Here is a 17,253-nt window from a genome sequence, read left to right on the forward strand (position 1 = left end):
TCGACATCTCGCCAACAAAAAAAACCCATCTAGATGCCCCCAAAGAGGAATCCACGCATTTACATAAGTTGTCCGGGTATCATTTATTGTTGTTGCTCCTCGCCGGTCGTCAGACGGCCGATTTCATTCACTTCCCACACTTGTGATGGCGGATTCCATCGTTTTTACGACACACCGCCCCGCTATCCCCCCCGGCCTGCTGGTAATCGAGCCGTTTTTGTGACGATCGAATTGAAATTCCTGCTGCCTATCGTCGAACTGCATTCCGTAAAAGTGTAATTGCTCGGGCCGTTTTTGTGATCGCCCATTTCATTAGCACATGTCCGCGGACGTCAATTGCCTCCATTGTCGGGCTAATTATTGAAACGTCAAGCTTAGGTTGTCAAACTATTTTGATAGGTCGTGCCAGTTAAGATGGCCTTTAGGTACAAGGAAGCCGTACAAATGATGAGCCAGTCCAGGAAACTGGTGAGCAAACTCGCCGACTGGAAGCCACAAGCCGTGCTGCAAGTGAGACTGGCCCACACCGACATAGAGCCGCCGGACTTCGACAAGTACAGGAGGAAGAGCCTGAAGAGCCCCTGCGCAAGGACCAGGGACTCGGAGGCGGACAGGAAGACCTTCACGTACTTGCTCAGCGTGGCGACCCTCGCCAGCGCCTTGTACGCCACCAAGTCGGAGTGCCTGAGGTACATCAAATACATGGCGGCCTCCGCCGAGGTTCTGGCCTTAGCTAAGATCGAGATCAAGCTGGACGAGATCCCGGAAGGCAAGCACGCCACCTTCAAATGGAGAGGCAAGCCTTTGTTCGTTAAGCATCGCACTCCGGCCGACATAGAACGGGAACGTGCTGTTCCTGTGGCTTCGCTGAGGGACCCGGAGACGGACGAGCAAAGGTGCAAGGACCCTAACTGGTTGGTGGTGATTGGAGTGTGCACCCACTTGGGGTGCGTCCCCATAAACGGCCTAGGGGACTTCGGTGGGTACTACTGTCCTTGCCACGGCTCTCACTTTGATGGAGCTGGAAGAGCCAGGAAGGGGCCGGCACCAAAAAATCTTGAAGTACCTCACTATGAGTTTGTCGATAGCCACACCCTGGTGGTTGGGTAATGTACTACTGTTGCTGAATAAAGTTTATTAATTTCGCATATACCTGAAAACCTTGTAAGAATTGTAAAACAATGCCGGAGAAGTAAATGGCAGAAGTTTTCATTGTACTGTCTCGCAACGCCATATAAAGTTATCGTTAACTTTTCTTCCGCCAATTACTCCGCTCATGTCAAATAAAAACCACATCGGCTTTTTCATCGTTTTAAGCGGTCGTACATGTTGAAATGCGAATGCGTTTAACCTTCGCATCGAGTCGGAGGACGTAAAATTAAAGTCGTGTAAGGGAATAAATGGCGTGTAAAACAATATTTGAACAACGACGTTTTGTGATAAGCCGTAGGTGGACGGGGATGCGTGAGAATCGACTGGATTTGGTATTTGCCAAACTAATACAATATTTACTTCCTGTCGACGGGCGTGCTTTTCACAGGTTGATTCACAAACATTTATGTCGATGTTTGATCAATATCGCCTTTTTCACCTGCGGCAACTCGCACGTTATCTCAGGCGACGTTTCTTAGTAGTACTGAGGCAGTTCCGACATGCTTAAATATGTAAGTATGTAAAAAATGGGGTATAATTTTTTGATTGGCCATCGTTCTTTACCTGTGACAATTCATATGGTATCGCAGATTTAATTTTTTGGTAGTACCGAGATGTTTAAATATGTAGTATCTAAAAAATAGAATACAATTCTTTAGTTGACCATTGCTCTTTACCTGTAACAAGTCATGCGCTATCTCTGTTATTTTTGGTAGTACTGAAGTAGTACCGATATGTTTAAATATGTAACTGTGTAAAAAATATGGTACAAATTTTTGGTTGACCACCGTTCTTTACCTGTGACAACTCGCTCGGTATCGCTGATGTCATTTTTTGGTACTACCGAGATATTTAAATATGTAAGTATGTGAAAAATAGGATACAATTTTTCGTTAACCATCATTATTTATCTGTAACAAGTCACACGCCACCTCATATGCCATTTTTGGTAGTACTGAGGTAGTACCGAAATACTTTAATATGTAACTGTGTAAAAAATATGGTACAATTTTTTGGTTGACCACCGTTTTTTACCTGTGACAACTCACACGGTATCGCTGACGTTATTTTTTGGTAGTACCGAGATGCTTAAATATGTAATAAGTATGCAAAATAGGATACAATTTTTTGGTTCACCATCATTCTTTACCTGTAACAAGTGATGCGCTATCTCGGATGTCATTTTTTGGTAGTACTTAGGTGGTACCAAGAAGTTTGAATAGGTAAGTATATAAAGAAATAGAGTACAATTTTTTGGTTAACCACACGTTATCTCATGTGTAATTCTTTGGTAGTACCGAGGTGGTACCGAGATGATTTAAGGTGTAAGTGTCCAAGTAAATGAGGTAAAATTTGCTGTCGGTTGACGCACGTTATCTCGGGTGGCATTCCTTGTTGGTACCGTGGCAGTACCCGCAGACTGAAACGTGTAAGCGCGTAAAAAAGTGTGTCGTTCCAAATGGGGTAGAATTTTTTGGCTGACCCACGACCTTACATGCAGCATGTCGCATGTCGTACATGCGGGGCAATGCCAACAACACGTACCGACCCACACCGTGCGGCGGGTACGGGGCGCGCGTAGGCCGCACGAAAAGAGGAAAAGTTGTCCGAGGTGCCGGTGTCGTTTTGTTCGATCGTACGGTGAAACCGAGTGAGTCAAAGCGAGCGAGTCACACGCCCTGGGATTCGCCACACTCCGCCGTTCTCACGGCCTCGCTCTCTCGCTCGCCGACACCAACACACACGGCATTACGTTCGGTATGCGGTGTTCTTGTTGCGCCCGATGCGATAGCGGACGCTGCGGCCATCGTGTGTGCGGCGGTTGCCCACACACACCTCTCGCAACGGTTCGGGCCGCTGCCAGACGAGGCGGCGTTTTTCCCATTGCCGTTGATTAGCGTGGACGCTGTCCTAAACTCGTTGGGGCGTCGGTTCGTATATTTAATTGGATGCCACACACAAACACAACTACTTATGTGATATCTCTTTCTTGGCCGCCGCTTACACTTATTGGATTCGTGTTATTATGCTCAGTGGCAACGTCTCAAGTTGGGCATTAATATGGGTAATTAACTTTATAATACAAGGAAATTACACTCTCGTGTTTACCAATCTTCTAGAAGAGCAAAATTTTAATCACACACATCTATACACACAGGAAAGACAGCTATTTTTGATGACCCTGTACTTTGAAAGTTGGTGATGCAGGTGCTTAATTTTAGAATACAAGGAAGTTCATTTCACTTAGTTTTTTCTGATCAGATTTGTAAAGTAGTTATCTAACTTCAGAATCCAAAGAGTTGCCATATTAAATGTAACATATTTGTGTTAAATGTTAAACTTCCTAGACGTCACCAATTGGTACTTCTGGAAGAGTAAAATTTTGGCCACATTCACTCAGGGACGTAGTTTATCCTAATCAGTCATTTTTAATAAGAATAAAAAGAGTTGCCATCTCAAGCGTAACATTCTTGAGGTGTTAAACTTCCTAGACGTCACCATTTGGTACTTCTGGAAGAATAAGATTTTGGTAACATTCATTCATGGAGGTAGTTTATCCTAACCAGTCATTTTGGATAATAATAAAAAGAGATGCCATCTCAAGTGTAACATTCTTGAAGTGTTATACTTCCTAGAGGTCACCAATTAGTACTTCTGGAAGAGTAACATTTTGGTAACATTCACTCATGGAGGTAGTTTATCCTAATCAGTCATTTTTCATAAGAACAAAAAGAGTTGCCATCTCAAGTGTAACATTCTTGAAGTGTTAAACTTCCTAGACGTCACCAATTGGTACTTCTGGAAGAGTAAAATTTTGGCCACATTCACTCAGGGACGTAGTTTATCCTAATCAGTCATTTTTCATAAGAATAAAAAGAGTTGCCATCTCAAGCGTAACATTCTTGAGGTGTTAAACTTCCTAGACGTCACCATTTGGTACTTATGGAAGAATAAGATTTTGGTAACATTCATTCAGGGAGGTAGTTTATCCTAACCAGTCATTTTGGATAAGAATAAAAAGAGATGCCATCTCAAGTGTAACATTCTTGAAGTGTTAAACTTCCTAAACGTCACCAATTGGTACTTTTGGAAGAGTAAAATTTGGTAACATTCTCTCAGGGAGGTAGTTTATCCTAACCAGTCATTTTGGATAAGAATAAAAAGAGATGCCATCTCAAGTGTAACATTCTTGAGGTGTTAAACTTCCTAGACGTCACCATTTGGTACTTTTGGAAGAATAAGATTTTGGTAACATTCATTCAGGAAGGTAGTTTATCTTAATCAGTCATTTTTGATAAGAATAAAAAGAGATGCCATCTCAAGTGTAACATTCTTGAAGTGTTAAACTTCCTAAACGTCACCAATTGGTACTTTTGGAAGAGTAAAATTTGGTAACATTCTCTCAGGGAGGTAGTTTATCCTAACCAGTCATTTTGGATAAGAATAAAAAGAGATGCCATCTCAAGTGTAACATTCTTGAGGTGTTAAACTTCCTAGACGTCACCATTTGGTACTTCTGGAAGAATAAGATTTTGGTAACATTCATTCAGGAAGGTAGTTTATCTTAATCAGTCATTTTTGATAAGAATAAAAAGAGATGCCATCTCAAGTGTAACATTCTTGAAGTGTTAAACTTCCTAAACGTCACCAATTGGTACTTTTGGAAGAGTAAAATTTGGTAACATTCTCTCAGGGAGGTAGTTTATCCTAACCAGTCATTTTGGATAAGAATAAAAAGAGATGCCATCTCAAGTGTAACATTCTTGAGGTGTTAAACTTCCTAGACGTCACCATTTGGTACTTCTGGAAGAATAAGATTTTGGTAACATTCATTCAGGAAGGTAGTTTATCCTAATCAGTTATTTCTGATAATAATAAAAAGAGTTGCCAACTCAAATGTAACATTCTTGAAGTGTTAAACTTTCTAGAGGTCATCAGTTAGTACTCCTGGAAGAGTAACATTTTGGTAACATTCACTCAGGGACGTAGTTTATCCTAACCAGTCATTTTTGATAAGAATAAAAAGAGTTGTCATCTAATATGTAACATTCTTGAAGTGTTAAACTTCCAAAAGGTCACCAGTTAGTACTTCTGGAAGAGTAACATTTTGGTAACATTCACTCAGGGAGGTAGTTTATTCTAATTAGTCATTTTTGATAAGAATAAAAAGAGTTGCCATCTCAAGTGTAACATTCTTGAAGTATTAAACTTCCTCGAGGTCACCAGTTAGTACTTCTGGAAGAGTAACATTTTGATAACATTCACTCAGGGCATTAGTTTAACCCAATCAGTCATTTTTAATAAGAATAAAAAGAGTTGCCATCTCAAGTGTAACATTCTTGAAGTGTTAAACTTCCAAGAGGTCACCAGTTAGTACTTCTGGAAGAGTAACATTTTGGTAACATTCACTCAGGGAGGTAGTTTATCCTAATCAGTCATTTTTGATAAGAATAAAAAGAGTTGCCATCTCAAGTGTAACATTCTTGAAGTGCTACACTTCCTAGAGGTCTCCAACTAGTACTTTTAGTACTATTTAAAATTCAACAAGCTCAGATTCCGATTTGATTTTAAATTTAACGACGAATAATCGACGAAACATGCTGCAACGAACGCCGAGATTAAAATTGCTGCTTAATACACAGAAATATAACCTCGTGTACCAAAAACAACTCGTAAAAACTGGCTCGTAAAACAGATCGTGGACATTAACACTTCATCGGCAATACATACGAGACTTCCTCGAGAACACGTCCATAAAAATGATCCGGTCCAGATGAATAAGCCGACGACATTCGCGGTTCCGACGAAACGCAGCCTGTTTTCAGGCATGCAACTTAATTGCAAATAAATTATTTTTTATGTCGACATTCTCCGCTGCATACGCAACATTTCCCAGCCCGGCATTGCGTTCAATGGTCATGGGAAATGTATTTCGTGTCGGTCGGATCGTTGCGATTTTCAGATGCAATCGATACCATTGCGTTGCGTTTTATCGGCACTTTAACCTTACGGTGCCGTTTATTGACGACTAGTACTTGGTGGTACTTTATGGACGACTCATGACTTTTATGTTGTGCTGGAAAAATGGCTGGACACAAGGTTCGTTAGGCCCCTACGCATGTACAGTAAATTCGTCGTAAAACTTTAGAGATTTAGAGATTAGCGAGAGTGGCCTGGTAGTTCGGTACGTCTGGCACCGGTTGAACTTTCGCGCAGCGCTGCGGGTACGCCGTGTGAACGGGCACGAGCAAAACGAGAGCACGAAGACGGGCGCGCAATTTCGTTTGTCCGGCGTGCCGCGGGACGGACGGCGGCGGAGGCGGCGGGGCGGGGGCGCCCCGCAAGAGACATCGGAGCGCGGTGATTTGTGGTCTCGCGCGCCCGACTCCGAGACTCCACCGTGAGAAAATCCGAGCCGAGCGGGTCTTGTGGCTCGTTTCGCCGACACGTTCGCTCCCTCCGTCCGGTTTCCTCGCCGCGCCACGGTCACGAGCTCGCACGCTCGTTCCGAAATCGTGGTCTGGTGCTCGATGTTGCGGTCGACGCTAACTAAACCTGGTTAATGTAGCGGAAAGTCCAGACACGTGATTAGGAAGAACAAGAGGAATGTCTCCCCTAAATCTGCACCCATCTCCACCAGTGTCACCAATCTTATCTTGTAAAATGGAGGCAAATACTTCTACAAAAGATTATGTTTCAATCTACGTTGGTACTTACCAAACTGAATCTTCTCTTAGTCTTACTTTGTTCTCTTTAATGTGCCTTCCTTTCCTCTCTTAATGTTTCCTCTGAAACTGTAGTACATGATTCAGGAGTAGTGTGAAGCTCACCAATCTTATCTTGTAAAATGGAGGCAAATACTTCTAGAAAAGATAATGTTTCTATCTACGTTTGTACTTACTAAACTGAATCTTCTCTTAGTCTTATTTTGGTCTCTTTGATGTACCTTCCTTTCCTCTCTTAGTGTTTCCTCTGAAACTATAGTACATGATTCAGGAATAGTGTGAAGCTTTGCACCCATCTTCCCCAGTGCATGAGCTGTGTCACTAATCTTATCTTGTAAAATGGAGGCAAATACTTCTAGAAAAGATAATGTTTCTATCTACGATTGTACTTACTAAACTGAATCTCCTCTTAGTCTTATTTTGTTCTCTTTAATGTACCTTCCTTTCCTCTCTTAGTGTTTCCTCTGAAACTGTAGTACATGATTCAGGAGTAGTGTGAAGCTTTGCACCCATCTTTGCCAGTGCCTGAGCAGTGTCACCAATCTTATCTTGTAAAATAGAGACAAATACTTCTAGAAAAGATAAAGTTTCTATCTACGATTGTACTTACTAAACTGAATCTTCCCTTAGTCTTACTTTGTTCTCTTTAATGTGCCTTCCTTTCCTCTCTTAGTGTTTCCTCTGAAACTATAGTACATGATTCAGGAGTAGTGTGAAGCTTTGCACCCATCTTCGCCAGTGCTTGAGCTGTGTCACTAATCTTATCTTGTAAAAAGGAGGCAAATACTTCTAGAAAAGATAGTGTCTCTATCTAAGTTTGTACTTACTAAACTGAATCTTCCTTTAGTCTTACTTTGTTCTCTTTAATGTGCCTTCCTTTTCTCTCTTAATGTTTCTTCTGAAACTATAATACATGATTCAGGAGTAGTGTGAAGCTTTGCACCCATCTTCGCCAGTGCATGAGCTGTGTCACTAATCTTATCTTGTAAAAAGGAGGCAAATACTTCTAGAAAAGATAATGTTTCTATCTACGTTTGTACTTACTACACTGAATCTTCTCTTAGTCTCATTTTGTTCTCTTTAATGTGCCTTCCTTTCCTCCGTTAATGTTTCCTCTGAAACTGTAGTACCTGATTCAGGAGTAGTGTGAAGCTTTGCACCCATCTTCGCCAGTGCATGAGCAGTGTCACCAATCTTATCTTGTAAAATAGAGACAAATACTTCTAGAAAAGATAAAGTTTCTATCTACGATTGTACTTACTAAACTGAATCTTCCCTTAGTCTTACTTTGTTCTCTTTAATGTGCCTTCCTTTCCTCTCTTAGTGTTTCCTCTGAAACTATAGTACATGATTCAGGAGTAGTGTGAAGCTTTGCACCCATCTTCGCCAGTGCTTGAGCTGTGTCACTAATCTTATCTTGTAAAAAGGAGGCAAATACTTCTAGAAAAGATAGTGTCTCTATCTAAGTTTGTACTTACTAAACTGAATCTTCTCTTAGTCTTACTTTGTTCTCTTTAATGTGCCTTCCTTTCCTCTCTTAGTGTTTCCTCTGAAATTATAGTACATGATTCAGGAGTAGTGTGAAGCTTTGCACTCATCTTCGCCAGTGCTTGAGCTGTGTCACTAATCTTATCTTGTAAAAAGGAGGCAAATACTTCTAGAAAAGATAATGTTTCTATCTACATTTGTACTTACTAAACTGAATTTTCTCTTAGTCTTATTTTGTTCTCTTTAATGTACCTTCCTTTTCTCTCTTAATGTTTCTTCTGAAACTATAGTACATGATTCAGGAGTAGTGTGAAGCTTTGCACCCATCTTCGCCAGTGCATGAGCTGTGTCACTAATCTTATCTTGTAAAAAGGAGGCAAATACTTCTAGAAAAGAATATGTTTCTATCTACGTTTGTACTTACTAAACTGAATTTTCTCTTAGTCTTATTTTGTTCTCTTTAATGTACCTTCCTTTCCTCTCTTAGTGTTTCCTCTGAAACTGTAGTACATGATTCAGGAGTAGTGTGAAGCTTTGCACTCATCTTCGCCAGTGCATGAGCAGTGTCACCAATCTTATCTTGTAAAATAGAGACAAATACTTCTAGAAAAGATAAAGTTTCTATCTACGATTGTACTTACTAAACTGAATCTTCCCTTAGTCTTACTTTGTTCTCTTTAATGTGCCTTCCTTTCCTCTCTTAGTGTTTCCTCTGAAACTATAGTACATGATTCAGGAGTAGTGTGAAGCTTTGCACCCATCTTCGCCAGTGCTTGAGCTGTGTCACTAATCTTATCTTGTAAAAAGGAGGCAAATACTTCTAGAAAAGATAGTGTCTCTATCTAAGTTTGTACTTACTAAACTGAATCTTCTCTTAGTCTTACTTTGTTCTCTTTAATGTGCCTTCCTTTCCTCTCTTAGTGTTTCCTCTGAAATTATAGTACATGATTCAGGAGTAGTGTGAAGCTTTGCACTCATCTTCGCCAGTGCCTGAGCAGTGTCACCAATCTTATCTTGTAAAATAGAGACAAATACTTCTAGAAAAGATAAAGTTTCTATCTACGATTGTACTTACTAAACTGAATCTTCCCTTAGTCTTACTTTGTTCTCTTTAATGTGTTTCCTCTCTTAGTGTTTCCTCTGAAACTGTAGTACCTGATTCAGGAGTAGTTTGAAGCTTTGCACCCATCTTCGCCACTGCATGAGCTGTGTCATTAATCTCATCTCGTAAAATGGAGGCAAACACTTCTAGAAAATAAATATTAACACCGCTTTTAAATTTCAGAGCACTGTGAGGAATTGTAAAGTATAGAATTGGCGACTGGAATTTTTTAATCATGTAGTTTATGACTAAAAGCCGACACAACAAATTTCAAAATCCGAGCATAAAAAACTCAAAACCACATAATACTACTGATTTGTCTGCATTCATCTATGTGTGTATTATCATCAATCATATCTAAAGTGGGTGTCTTAGTACTCCAGCTGTTTTGGCTTGTAATAGTGTTACGAATGAGTTCAGTACTACAGTGAGCAAAGTAAATGATGCTTCGTGCTGGTTTTTTCTCTCTCAGTTTGGCTATTTATATATAAAAAATTAGAGATTTGACACGATAAGTCGTTGAGGAACATTTTGCTTAATATTATTTAGGTCTTTAAATGTTCTGGGATGTGAGGAAGAAGAAAAAACAAAGTTTTTATTGAAGCAAGGTATCTTGACTTTGACTAAAGTGTTACTTGACACCTCCACACAACGAGGCCTTCAAATGACAGAGTGTAATGAAGAAGCGAGACCCAACTGTTGTTCCCATGTTCACAAAGATGAAATACCACAAGATAGGAAACCCGAGAAGACCGAGCCCACCACATCCCATTTAAAAAGCTCGTGGAAGAGCAACATCAAAACCCAATCATCAGACAACTGTTTGAATGCGATAGAACGGAATGGCCGCGACCACTGATTAATAGTCGCCGGGTCCGGTAACAACGACGCTAATGGAAGCCGCGGTGCCGGCCGTTTGTTGTTAGATTGATTGCGGCCCGTTCTAGGAAGGCAACCTTTCGCTCCGCGTCTTCGGATCGTTCACGTCGTGCCCGTGGCGATTCATGGCGCGTGTCTTACCGGTCACCTTCCACGGTGCCCGCCGCTCCGCAAACAGGTTCCGCTGCCACTCGGAATCCGTCCAATTAAGCCTTCGCGGACCATAATTATTAAGTGGGATCGGGCCAATTAAAACTGGCTCGCAGATTTTTGATAGAAGATGTTTTCGGATAAGGTACTGCCAACAATTTTGGGAGGGATCTCTTGTAAAATTCCATATTTTATTGGAAGAATAAGAATTGTGCTCCCGATAACACTTCAGAATTTCAATTCAGTCCTGTAAAACTTCGTCTTGTACTGGAACCACGAATGGTACCATTACACCTCAAGTTAACGACAAGAAATGTTTCCAGTTTCTCTAAAGTTTTTTTTTTAAATTTGTTATTCAATTTTAAAAGAATCTCTTGTAAAATTTTATCTTGTACTGGAACCACGAATGGTACTCTTACACCTAAGTTAACCACAAGAAATGCTTCCAGTTTCTCTATAGTATTTTTTTATTATTTTGTTAATCAATTTTAAAAAATCACTTGTAAAATTTAATCTTGTACTGGAACCATGAGTATTTTTTATTATTTTGTTAATCAATTTTAAAAGAATCTCATGTAAAATTTCATCTAGTACTGGAACCATGAGTGGTACTCTTACACCTGAAGTTAACGACAAGAAATGCTTGCAGTTTCTCTATAGTATTTTTTATTATTTTGTTAATCAATTTTAAAAGAAACTCTTGTAAAATTTCATCTTGTACTTTAACTATGAGTGGTACTCTTATAGCTGAAGTTAACGACAAGAAATGCTTCCAGTTTCAGTATAGTATTTTTTATTATTTTGTTAATCAATTTTAAAAGAATCTCTTGTAAAATTTCATATTGTACTGGAACCATGAGTAGTACTCTTACACCTGAAGGTAACGACAAGAAATATTTCCAGTTTCTCTATAGTATTTTTTTATTATTTTGTTAATCAATTTTAAAAGAATCTCTTGTAAAATTTCATATTGTACTGGAACCATGAGTGGTATTCTTACACCTGAAATTGACGACAAGAAGTGCTTCCAATTTCTCTATAGTATTTTTTATTATTTTGTTAATCAATTTTAAAAGAATCTCTTGTAAAATTTAATCTTGTACTGGAACCATGAGTGGTACTCTTACACCTGAAGTTAACGACAAGAAATGCTTCTAGTTTCTCTATAGTATTTTTTTATTATTTTGTTAATCAATTTTAAAAAATCACTTGTAAAATTTAATCTTGTACTGGAACCATGAGTGGTACTCTTACACCTGAAGTTAACGACAAGAAATGCTTCCAGTTTCACTATAGTATTTTTTATTATTTTGTTAATCAATTTTAAAAGAATCTCATGTAAAATTTCATCTAGTACTGGAACCATGAGTGGTACTCTTATAGCTGAAGTTAACGACAAGAAATGCTTCCAGTTTCACTAAAGTATTTTTTATTATTTTGTTAATCAATTTTAAAAGAATCTCATGTAAAATTTCATCTAGTACTGGAACCATGAGTGGTACTCTTATAGCTGAAGTTAACGACAAGAAATGCTTCCAGTTTCACTATAGTATTTTTTATTATTTTGTTAATCAATTTTAAAAGAATCTCATGTAAAATTTCATCTAGTACTGGAACCATGAGTGGTACTCTTACACCTGAAGTTAACGACAAGAAATGCTTCCAGTTTCTCTATAGTATTTTTTATTATTTTGTTAATCAATTCTAAAAGAATCTCTTGTAAAATTTCATCTTGTACTGGAACCATGAGTGGTACTCTTACACCTGAAGTTAACGACAAAAAATGCTTCCAGTTTCTCTATAGTATTTTTTATTATTTTGTTACACAATTTTAAAAGAATCTCTTGTAAAATTTCATCTAGTACTGGAACCATGAGTGGTACTCTTACACCTGAAGTTAACGACAAGAAATGCTTCCAGTTTCTCTATAGTATTTTTTATTATTTTGTTAATCAATTTTAAAAGAATCTCTTGTAAAATTTCATCTTGTACTGGAACCATGAGTGGTACTCTTATAGCTGAAGTTAACGACAAGAAATGCTTCCAGTTTCACTAAAGTATTTTTTATTATTTTGTTAATCAATTTTAAAAGAATCTCATGTAAAATTTCATCTAGTACTGGAACCATGAGTGGTACTCTTACACCTGAAGTTAACGACAAGAAATACTTCCAGTTTCTCTATAGTATTTTTTATTATTTTGTTAATCAATTCTAAAAGAATCTCTTGTAAAATTTCATCTTGTACTGGAACCATGAGTGGTACTCTTACACCTGAAGTTAACGACAAGAAATGCTTCCAGTTTCACTATAGTATTTTTTATTATTTTGTTAATCAATTTTAAAAGAATCTCATGTAAAATTTCATCTAGTACTGGAACCATGAGTGGTACTCTTATAGCTGAAGTTAACGACAAGAAATGCTTCCAGTTTCACTATAGTATTTTTTACTATTTTGTTAATCAATTTTATAAGAATCTCTTGTAAAATTTGATCTTGTACTGGAACCATGAGTGGTACTCTTACACCTGAAGTTAACGACAAAAAGTGTTTCCAGTTTCTTTTATAATTTTGTTATCTAGTTTTAAAAGAATTTCTTGTAAAACTTCTTCTTGTACTGGAATTACGAGTGGTACTCTTGCACCTCAAGTTAACGACAAGAAATGCTTCCAGTTTCTCTCTAGTGTTTTTTTAATGAAAGTAGTACTGGTTTTAAATATTAAACGTTGTCAACGATTAATGACACATAATTTGAGGTAAGTTTTCCTTCATCAATTTTGAAAGAATCTCTTGTAAAGCTAAATTTTGTACTGAGTACTATACTTTTAATGAACCACTCCATCATAACAATTAGAAATGCTTCCAGTTGCTGCACAGCGTTTTTTTTTTAATAAAATGAAAGTAATGATGATTATAAATAGTACTTTCCAAAAGATTGACCACCATCGACAATCCCCGCATTTATTGGCGAGATTATAGTTATCAAATTGGCTTATCAAACACCGTGGGTAAATGTACGTTCCTCATTTACCTCCATTCACTTTTGAAACCGTTCACACACATTAAAATCTCAGGCGCGTAGCCCATTAACTTTGAAATTATCGTACAATTCGGTTTTTGAGTTGCGGCACGGCATATGCCGGCTTTTACTTAGCACAGGAACGTACCCAAGCGACCAATAAAACCTCATTGACAATTAGTTGGTAATTAGTTTTGCAAACGATTCGGAATGTGGGCATTGGAATTTCAGTGATTCATCTGGTTGATTGTGGCGTAGTCGTCATAGACGTGGCTCTGATTGTCGCTACTGTTACGTAAAGGGGAAATTGCACGTTCGGGATTCGGTACGGTGGACGCGGATAAAAATGATGCGGACAATTAATTGGATGCTGTGCTGAGCAGATGTTTTTGCACGTTCTACGCTTGTGTTTGCCAAATGCTTTGGAAATTTGTGTCATGGACCTTTGATGTCCTCGTTGTTGTTGCTGCTGTTGAAGTACAGTACTTGTCTTACTTGCAACAACCACACAGTACTAAAGGAAGGACTTTTTTAAACTTCTTGGAAGCAACTCGTGCACATTTTTCTAATTAATATTTTTATTCCTTCCCAGAACAAATTATGGTACTTTACGAGTACTATAAAACAGCCCAAAGTTTATGGTGAATAGAAATCGAAAGACGTCATTATTTTACGTTTTATTGCTGCCAGCTTATTTTTAAAAACCTTCTCAGTTAGAAATCCTGACGTATTTTATAATTTACTGCCCATAAATCAAATTAGATTATTAACAGCCCAATTTATCCACACACACATGTTACTGTTAAGGTTGAAAAAATGGAAATAATTATGGTACAACATCTAATGGAAGTCAACTTTGACCCGTGCAACGTTAAATTTACAGTAAACCCGCCGAAACTAATTACGACCAGTGAAATTCCCGTCACGTTTCCGCATGCGGTGGATTTCCCGGTTAGAAAAATTAAACGGATCGGTTCGATAGTGATGCGGTCCGGTGCATAATTGTAATTCAAAACGATACGTGGACGCGCACCCGTGTTACAAGTGACAAACAGGAAACAGGTCATCCTTGAAACGTTGGTCGGACTGACGACATTTGAATTAGCAGGAAATTGTTATTGTTACGCTACTAATGTCGCACGTATTTTTTTTTTTGTTAGTTAATTTGTTGTTAATCGGTGTCCGATCCAGTTTTTATGTAGGCAAAACTTTGAACTGGTTACTTTCACTAGATACTCTACTATATTACTCTTTACTATATAAAATTTGCGCAGACGCACTCCTTATAATGATATACAGCTGCGCAGACGCACTTATAATGATTTCAAGCTGCGCAGACTGTTAAAATGTGTTTTAAGAGTTTTAGGCTGTGTCAGATATATATTTTAGTAAGTTTAGGAAACAAATCGTCCTTACAACGTTGGTCAGACTGAAGAAATTTGAATAAACCGAAATTTGTTATTGTTTGACAGGTAATGTCAGTCATATCTACTTCTTATTGGCAAATTCTTTAGCTGTAACTCTGAAGCTTACTTCCACAATTGCAGATAATACTGTAACACTCTTTACTATAAAATGTATGCGCAGACGTACTTCTTATAATGATTTCCAGCTGCGCAGACTGTTAAAATGTGTTTTAAGAGTTTTAGGCTGTGTCAGATGTAAATTTTAGTAAGTTTAGGAAACAAATCGTCCTTGGAACGTTGGCCAGACTGTAAAAATTTAAATAAACTGAAAATTGTCATTGTTTGACAGCTAATGTCCGAAATATCTACTTCTTATTGGCAAATCCTTTAGCTGTAATTGTCAAGCTTACTTCTACTAGTGCAGACAATACTGGAACACTCTTTACTATAAAATGTCTGCGCAGACGTACTTCTTATAATGATTTCAGCTGCGCAGACTGTTAAAATATGTTATAAGAGTTTTAGGCTGTGTCAGATATATATTTTAGTAAGTTTAGGAAACAAATCGTCCTTGGAACGTTGGGCAGACTGTAAAAATTTAAATAAACTGAAAATTGTTTTTGTTTGACAGCTAATGTCAGTCATATCTACTTTTTATTGACAAATCCTTTAACTGTAACTGTGAAGCTAACTTCTACTATTGCAGTCAATACTGTAACACACTTTACTATAAAATGTCTGCGCAGACGTGCTTCTTATAATGATTTCCAGCTGCGCAGACTGTTAAAATGTGTTTTAAGAGTTTTAGGCTGTATCAGATATATATTTTAGTAAGTTTATTAAGCAAATCGTCCTTGGAACGTTGGGCAGGCTGTAAAAATTAAAATAAACTGAAAATTGTTATTGTTTGACAGCTAATGTCAGCCATATCTACTTCTTATTGGCAAATCCTTTAGCTGTAACTGTGAAGCTTACTTCTACTATTGCAGACAATACTGTAACACTCTTTACTATAAAATGTCTGCGCAGACGTGCTTCTTATAATGATTTCCTGCTGCGCAGACTGTTAAAATGTGTTTTAAGAGTTTTAGGCTGTATCAGATATATATTTTAGTAAGTTTATTAAGCAAATCGTCCTTGGAACGTTGGGCAGGCTGTAAAAATTAAAATAAACTGAAAATTGTTATTGTTTGACAGCTAATGTCAGCCATATCTACTTCTTATTGGCAAATCCTTTAGCTGTAACTGTGAAGCTTACTTCTACTATTGCAGACAATACTGTAACACTCTTTACTATAAAATGTCTGCGCAGATATGCTTCTTATAATGATTTCCAGCTGCGCAGACTGTTAGAATGTGTTTTAAGAGTTTTAGGCTGTGTTAGATATATATTTTAGTAAGTTTAGGAAACAAATCGTCCTTGGCACGTTGGTCAGACTGTAGACATTTGAACTACTTTAAAAGATCTGCGCAAAACTATATTTTATAATGATTACCAACTGTTTTATGTTCTGTAAAATGTCAACTTTAATAAGTTAATAAGAAAATAATTTAAGCTGAAAATGACTAATAACGTTATAATTAACAATTGTACATTAAATTTTTAATAAATTTGTTATTTGATTTAAGTTTTAGAAATTTTTTCAGAACTAATCTCAACTAAAGGAAACTACAAATCTTTACAATTAAAACTGTTATCAAAGAAATGTATTTGTTTTATGATTTTAGGATGTGTGTACAGTTTAACTGTTTTAATTACCTTTTTAGCTAAATTTAGCTAATAATTTCAAGGAAGAACTAAGAGTAAGAGTGTGTACCAATAAAAACAAATACTTACACATTTAAGTAATGAAAGCAAAATAATAATATATATAAACTATGTACTTAGATACAAGATAAAATGTGGTAGATAAAATGTATTTATAGAGAAAACTATATATTTAAAAGTATTTTTCCCTAAAGTATTTCCTCAATGAGCTCCACTATAAACAATTTTACAACCCAGATAAATATATACAGATTAACGATAACAATCTTAAACAATTAATCATTTGCGACATTTCCCGTTTTATCTGAACACTCATTAGCGAGGTTACTACACAATACAACAAAGCACAATCAACATAACAAAATCGAATCCGTTGACCCTTGATCCTCTATGCCAATAACCGAAATTGTGCCGGACAAATCGTCCCAATTATTATAATTAAACCAATAAACGATGACCAGGTGTACGATGTAAATGAAGAAATTAACTCTTTGTTTATTTAACCGACAATACAAGACAAAGAAGAAGTAACTTCCACCAATTATTAAGCCAAACAGTCTCGATG

General features: G+C 37.5%; 1 protein-coding gene across 1 annotated transcript; it reads left to right on the forward strand.

Annotated features, from left to right (window-relative positions):
- The first annotated feature begins 366 nt into the window (after nucleotides 1-366).
- Nucleotides 367-1,152, forward strand: LOC109606475 (cytochrome b-c1 complex subunit Rieske, mitochondrial-like). Its single transcript, XM_020023024.2, has one exon. The coding sequence runs from the start codon at nucleotides 415-417 to the stop codon at nucleotides 1,108-1,110; it is 696 nt and encodes a 231-aa protein (XP_019878583.1). The 5' UTR covers nucleotides 367-414; the 3' UTR covers nucleotides 1,111-1,152.
- The last annotated feature ends 16,101 nt before the right edge of the window (nucleotides 1,153-17,253 follow it).

Source organism: Aethina tumida, chromosome 5 (assembly GCF_024364675.1).
Source record: "Aethina tumida isolate Nest 87 chromosome 5, icAetTumi1.1, whole genome shotgun sequence".
Lineage (NCBI taxonomy): Eukaryota > Metazoa > Arthropoda > Insecta > Coleoptera > Nitidulidae > Aethina > Aethina tumida.